This window comes from Cebus imitator, unplaced genomic scaffold, assembly GCF_001604975.1.
Source record: "Cebus imitator isolate Cc_AM_T3 unplaced genomic scaffold, Cebus_imitator-1.0 Scaffold122, whole genome shotgun sequence".
Taxonomy (NCBI): domain Eukaryota; kingdom Metazoa; phylum Chordata; class Mammalia; order Primates; family Cebidae; genus Cebus; species Cebus imitator.
Genome location: NW_016107437.1, coordinates 5,492,958 through 5,499,151, shown reverse-complemented (window position 1 = coordinate 5,499,151; position 6,194 = coordinate 5,492,958). Strand labels below are relative to the sequence as shown.

Below are 6,194 nucleotides of genomic sequence, written 5' to 3'. Positions count from 1 at the left end.
CCACCATGCCCAGCTAATGTTATGTATTTTTAGTAGAGACGGGGTTTCACCATGTTGACCAGGATGGTCTCGATCTCTTGACCTCGTGATCCACCCGCCTCGGCCTCCCAAAGTGCTGGGATTACAGGCGTGAGCCACCGCGCCCGGCCCTAATTTTATTTTTTTTAAGAGACAGGTCTCACAATGCTTCCCACGCTGGGTTCGAATTCCTGAGCTCAAGTGATCCTCCCGCCTCGGCCTCCCAATGTGTTAGGCTTACAGGTGTGGGCCACCTCGCCTGGATTCCATTATTCTCTATTACAGCATCCTGCCCTTTTTCTTTTGCCTTTTCTTTTCATTTTTTGAGATGGAGTCTCACTCTGTCACCCAGGCTGGAGTGCAGTGGCGCGAACTCAGCTCACTGCAACCTTCGCCTCCCAGGTTCAAGCGATTCTCCTGCCTCGGCCTCCCAAGTAGCTGCAGGCGCCCGCCACCACGCCCAGCTGATTTATTTTGTATTTTTAGTAGAGACGGGGTTTCACTTTATTGGCCAGGCTGTTCTCGAACTCCTGATCTCCTGTTCCGCCCGCCTCGGCCTCCCAAGGTGCTGGGGTTACAGGCGTCAGCCACCGCCCAGGCTCACCCTGCTCTTTTTTCTTCATAGCGATTTTCATGTGTTCTCAAGTGGCAGGTTTGACTCTTGCCTGAGTTTCCCGTCATCCCAAGTTTAACCTACAATGCGACGGGGGCACGTTTTCCTGTTCATCACTGTATCTACACCCCTATAAGAGTGGCTAGCATGTAATAGAAACCCAGTATTTCCTGGTCGACTGGATGTCCAGACAGGCACATTTTTTCTGCCAAACTGAATGCCCGCACAAATTAGGCCACGCCTTTGGGACGTCGATAGCCACGCCCCTACCCTGTCCCTGGAAGGAGTGAAAGAAGCCCAGCCTTGGCCCCGCCCCCGCCGCCGACGCAGGCGCTGACGCAAGCGTAGCAGGAGAGCGCTGTGTCCGGAAGTTGCGGCCCCGTCACCGCTGCTGCTGCCGCTACTGCAGCCGCGTTTGCCGCGGAATTCGGCGAGTAGAACCGCTGAGACGGGCGCGGGCCCGGGTAGGGCCGGGGTTCCGGCCACTCTGCAGAATGGAGATAATCAGGAGCAGTGCGTGTCCGCCGTGCACCTCCCCGCCTCCCCACACCGGGTTGCCTCTGGCCTGCTAGGCCGAGACCATGGCCGGCCTGTTTGGCTGGGACTGGGGCTGAGGTAGCCCCCTGAGGGCTTTTCCTTCCTTAAGCCCGTGAGCCTCTTGGGGTCTTGTCCCGCTGCGGACCGTGCACCCTGGGGGCCTTGTACTTACTCCTCCAACCGCGGCACCCCCGGGGCCTTGTCCTCCGACTCGGGCAACCCCCGGGCCTTGTACCCCTCTGGCCGTTGCACCCTTCGAGGACTTGATCCCCTCGTGCCTGTGCACACCCCTGGGACTTGTCCCCTTCCGGCTTTCGGTCCCGGGAGCTCCTCGGCCCTCCTTTCCTTTCCCCATTAGCAGGAATTTAGGCCAACGGTTCTGAGCCTCTTCTCGGTTTCTCCGCAGATTTTAAGAGCAATCTTCACAAAGTGTACCAGGCCATAGAGGAGGCAGACTTCTTCGCCATCGATGGGGAGTTTTCAGGTATCCCTCCCTTGCAAGCTCAGAGCTTGCACCTTGCAATGCGTAGCCAAGGCTCCTTCAATTCCCTCAGCCCCTGACTTCTTATGCCTGATGGTGGCTTCTCACTGTTAGCCTTGGGTGGATTTCACAGGTCTCAACGTTTCTCTTTAAATGTTTCAAAAGCACGGAAGAAAGGAAGAGATGCCATGGGTTTGTATTGGACTCAGGATGGCAGATAGAGATGATGGTTTCGGCGCTGCTTAAAACAGTGCGGCGTATACGTTTTGGAGAGCTTGAGGATTAGGGTCAGGCCTTTTTTTTTAATAGTCATATATATATATATATATATATATGTATAACGTGACATTTACCATTTTAAGTGACTTTACAGTTAATTGGCATTAAGTACATTCACATTGCTATGCAAACATCAGCATTCATCTCTAGGAATTCTTCATCTTCACAAACTGAAACTGTTTACACATTGAACTCGCCGTTCCTCCCCAGCCTTTAGCAACCATTATTTGTCTCTGAATTTGACTGCCCTTGACATCTCTTATAAGTGGTATCTTAAAATATTTGCCCTGTTGTGACTGCCTAGGGTCAGGTTTTTGCAGGTAAATGAGATATTCCTTTATGCATTAGTGCACATGTCCATGTCCATTGCCTGCCTCAGCTGGTGTGTGTACGGTAAATACTTAACTGACACTTAAAGTTGCAAGTTCCCCACCCGCCTTTTTTCTTTTCTTTCTTTCTTTTTTTGAGACGGGGTCTTGTTTTTTAACCTAGGCTGGAGTGCCATCGTGCTATCTTGGCTCACTGCAACCTCTGCTTCCCATGTTCAAGCAATTCTGCCTCGGCTTTCCTGAGTAGCTGGGATTACAGGCATGTGTCACTATGCCTGGCGGATTTTTGTATTTTCAGTAGAGATGGCATTTTGGCCAGGCTGGTCTTGAACTCCTGAACTCAAGTGATCCACCTGCCTCAGCCTCCCAAAGTGCTGGGATTATAGGCATGAGCCACCACGCCTGGCCTTTTTTCCCTTTTTTAGAGGGAGCAAAGACTAGTTTTTATTTTTTTCTTCTTTTTTTTTTAAGATGGGGTTTCATCATATGGCCAGGCTGGTCTTGAACTCCTGACCTCAGGTGATCCACCCACCTCAGCCTCCCAAAGTTCTGGGATTACAGGCGGAGACACCGTGCCTGGCCCGGCTAGTTTTTAAATTGTTGATGTCAGTTTGAACTGTTCACTCCCTTTGATATGGATATCCATTTTTGCTATCTGATTTTCCATGTTTGAATTGTGCAGGAATCTATGCAGGGGTAAATATTATCCTTGGCTTTAAGCAGTTTCTAGTTGGAGTCAGTTCCCTAGGAAGCTAAGAGTTTTCACCAGAAATAATTTTTTCTTGACCTTGAAAATACATTCTTTGTGTAGATATCAACCACTCCAACTCTTGACCAAGACTGGAACTCTGGCAATAATATACCTAGGGATTTATTGATGTCTGCTTATACAAGACTCCTTTAAAGCAGCAAAACTTACTCAAGCATAGAGGTGGTTTTCTTAAATGATTAGTGTGTTTTAAGTCACGTTTTAGACACTGAAACTGCCTATTTTCAAGTTGAAACATTCATGTCTCTTAAGTTTTTTACTAGAGGGTTTAACCTGGTGCCCAGTGCAGTTAATGCTAATTTTGAAAAAGTAAGTTAAGTTAGGGAGTGCTTCCAAATAACCTTAATTCATGATAGGATATCACAGAGGCACTGAATGGTTGACTGGCATTTTTACGTTAGCATTTATTAGATAAAAATTTTTATTTCTTAAAATCTAGGAATTAGTGATGGACCTTCAGTCTCTGCATTAACAAATGGTTTTGACACCCCAGAAGAAAGATATCAGAAGCTTAAAAAGGCAAGTGGATGTGCTAGAAAATGTTTTTCCTTTCCATCTTGGTCTTCTTTACGTTAAATGATAGAGAAATATTGTTATTAAACTTGTGCATTAAGGTTTTCTAAGTGCAGTGCCTTCTCCTCAAACCTAGCCATGAAGTGTATTTTGTTTGTTTGTTTTTTTCTTGTTTTAGAGACAAGATCTCACTCTGTCATCCTGGCTGGGTTGCAGTGGTGTGATCATTGCTCTCTGGAGCCTTGAATTCCTGGTTCAAATGATTCTCCTGCCACAGCCTCCCAAGTAGCTGGAACTACAGGCCCAAGCCACTGTGCCCAACCAATTTTTTTTTTTTTTTTTAATTTTTACATATTCTTTTGTAGAGATGGGTCTCACTTTGTTGACCAGGCTGGTCTAGAACTTCTGGCTTCAAATGATCCTCCTGCCTCAGCCTCCCAAAGTGCTGGGATTACAGGTGTGAACTACCACACCTGGCCTTAAAATATTATTTTAATGATATTTATTTATTTTTCTTTTTTTTAAATTTTGTTTTTCATTTTATTTTGTTTTTTAATTTTTATTTTAATGATATTTAAAACAGCAAAAATAATTGTTTGCTGGAAAACATTTTGGGGAAGGTTTAGCATTTTCAGTGTTAATTTGATTATAGGAAATATGATGCAGTTATTTTAATCATTTGGAAATAGACCTAATATGATTCTCTGGATGATGGATAAATAGGTCCTTAAATGTGAAAAGTATTATGAAATGTATACAAATTAATAATGCTTCAGATTCATAGTTGTAATCTGTTCTAAATGGAAGTATTCTGCTAAAGTCTCATTGAGTAATTTGGAAAGCCTACCTGTTTGAGAATGCTATGCTCAGATGGAATATGCAGGACTATTGTGACAGATGTTTTATTTCCCTTTTCCAGCATTCCATGGACTTTTTGCTGTTTCAGTTTGGCCTTTGCACTTTTAAGTATGACTACACAGAGTCAAAGTAGGTTATTTTAACGAACGTTGGGAATGCTGTTTTTGTGGCATAATATAACCTCCTAAGTCTCCTTGTATTTTATTATCCCAGGTATATAACGAAGTCATTTAACTTCTATGTTTTCCCGAAACCCTTCAATAGATCTTCACCAGATGTCAAATTTGTTTGTCAGGTAAGTAGCATATTGAGTTTTTTGTTTTCTGAATTGCTGATGAGCCAGCATGGACATACGGAATCACAATTTGGTTCTACTACTAACTTTGGGCTTTGCGGCAAATCATTTCACCTTTGACCTTCAGTTTTATGGTAATAAATTAATGACATTGTTATCTCCTCCTTTGCTTTAGAATGAATTAAGGAATAAGACGCAAAGACAGGCAGATGGATATGAGAACATGAGCTTTAGTGATTTTAAAGTTGAATTTGAGAATATAGCTTCGTAACTCCATTTGGGATTTTTAATATCTTACCCCCAAGTTGAACCTACACATGAAGACTAGCAGGCTTCTTGGCCAGACATGGTGGCTTACACCTGTAATCCTAGCAGTTTTGGAGGCTGAGACAGGAGAATCACTTGAGCTTAAGAGTTGGAGACCAGCCTGGGCATAAAATATTGAGACCTCATCTCTATTTTAAAATAAAAATTAAAATAAACGAAAGACTTGGAGCCTTCTCCCTATCCTAATTCTCCTTGCATCCACTCCAAGGGTGTAGAGCTTTATTTTCTGGAAAAGCAGAGTATGTGTGTATCCTTTCCGAAAAGAGAGCCCAGAAGCAGTTAAACTGTTTATCCTCACTTATTTTTTCTTTTCTTTTTTTTTTTTGAGACGTAGTTTCTCTCTCTTGTTACCCGGACTGGAGTGCAATGGCGTGATCTCGGCTCACCGCAACCTCCCTCTCCTGGGCTTAAGCAATTCTCCCACCTCAGCCTCCCGAGTAGCTGGGACTACAGGTGCGAACCACCATGCCCAGCTAATTTTTTGCATTTTTAGTGGAGACAGAGTTTCATCATGTTGACCAGGATGGTCTCAATCTCTTGACCTTATGTTCCACCCACCTAGGCCTCCCAAAGTGCTGAGATTATAGGCGTGAGCCACCGGACCCGCCCGCTCACTTCTTTTTCTCAACCTCACTAGGAAGGAGGGTATAAAAAAACCTACTGTTTCCTCTTGAGAAGGAGAGAGCTTAATTGATGGGCCAATATCAGGGAGGTTCCCCTTCAGAATAATTCCCTCTAGAGGTGTTGTAGCTAACTTGGTAGACACTTAGTAAATATCACTTTTTCCTTTCTTCTCTCCTATCTGTTGTGGTGAATAAGGAGAATGTGAATAAGGCATATGGGTGTGTGGCTTTGTGATTAACAATCTTTTCTCCCTTAAAATCTTGCATCCTATCTTCTCTCCCAGTAACAACATGAATTGAGTTGAGTCTTGCCAACCTTCCCTTTTCTTGCAGATAGGTGGTAATACAGTTATGAAAGCCTAGTGGGTAGGCTTCAGAGTTATTGAATTATGTCAAATTATTTCTGAGATAATGCAGTATTTAAACAATTGAAGCCGGGGCTTGGTGGCTCACGCCTGTAATCCCAGCACTTTGAGAGGCTGAGGTGGGCGGATCACCTGAGGTCAGGAGTTCGAGACCAGCCTGACCAATATGGTGAAACCCCATCTTTGA

General features: G+C 44.5%; 1 protein-coding gene across 3 annotated transcripts in view; it reads left to right on the top strand.

The window, feature by feature from the left end:
- Window positions 1-964: 964 nt before the first annotated feature.
- Window positions 965-6,194, top strand: part of PARN (poly(A)-specific ribonuclease) — a 200,313-nt gene continuing 195,083 nt past the window's right edge. For 2 of the 3 annotated variants that reach the window (XR_001828543.2, XM_017540012.2), the window contains exons 1-5: window positions 965-1,144; window positions 1,575-1,652; window positions 3,466-3,545; window positions 4,459-4,526; window positions 4,611-4,692. Coding sequence is in view for 2 of the 3 variants with exons in the window: in XM_017540012.2 (XP_017395501.1) it covers window positions 1,126-1,144; window positions 1,575-1,652; window positions 3,466-3,545; window positions 4,459-4,526; window positions 4,611-4,692 (327 nt within the window). In the remaining variant the exon portion in view is untranslated. The remainder of the gene's footprint in view (window positions 1,145-1,574; window positions 1,653-3,465; window positions 3,546-4,458; window positions 4,527-4,610; window positions 4,693-6,194) is intronic. The other variant, XM_017540011.2, reaches the window with a different exon arrangement.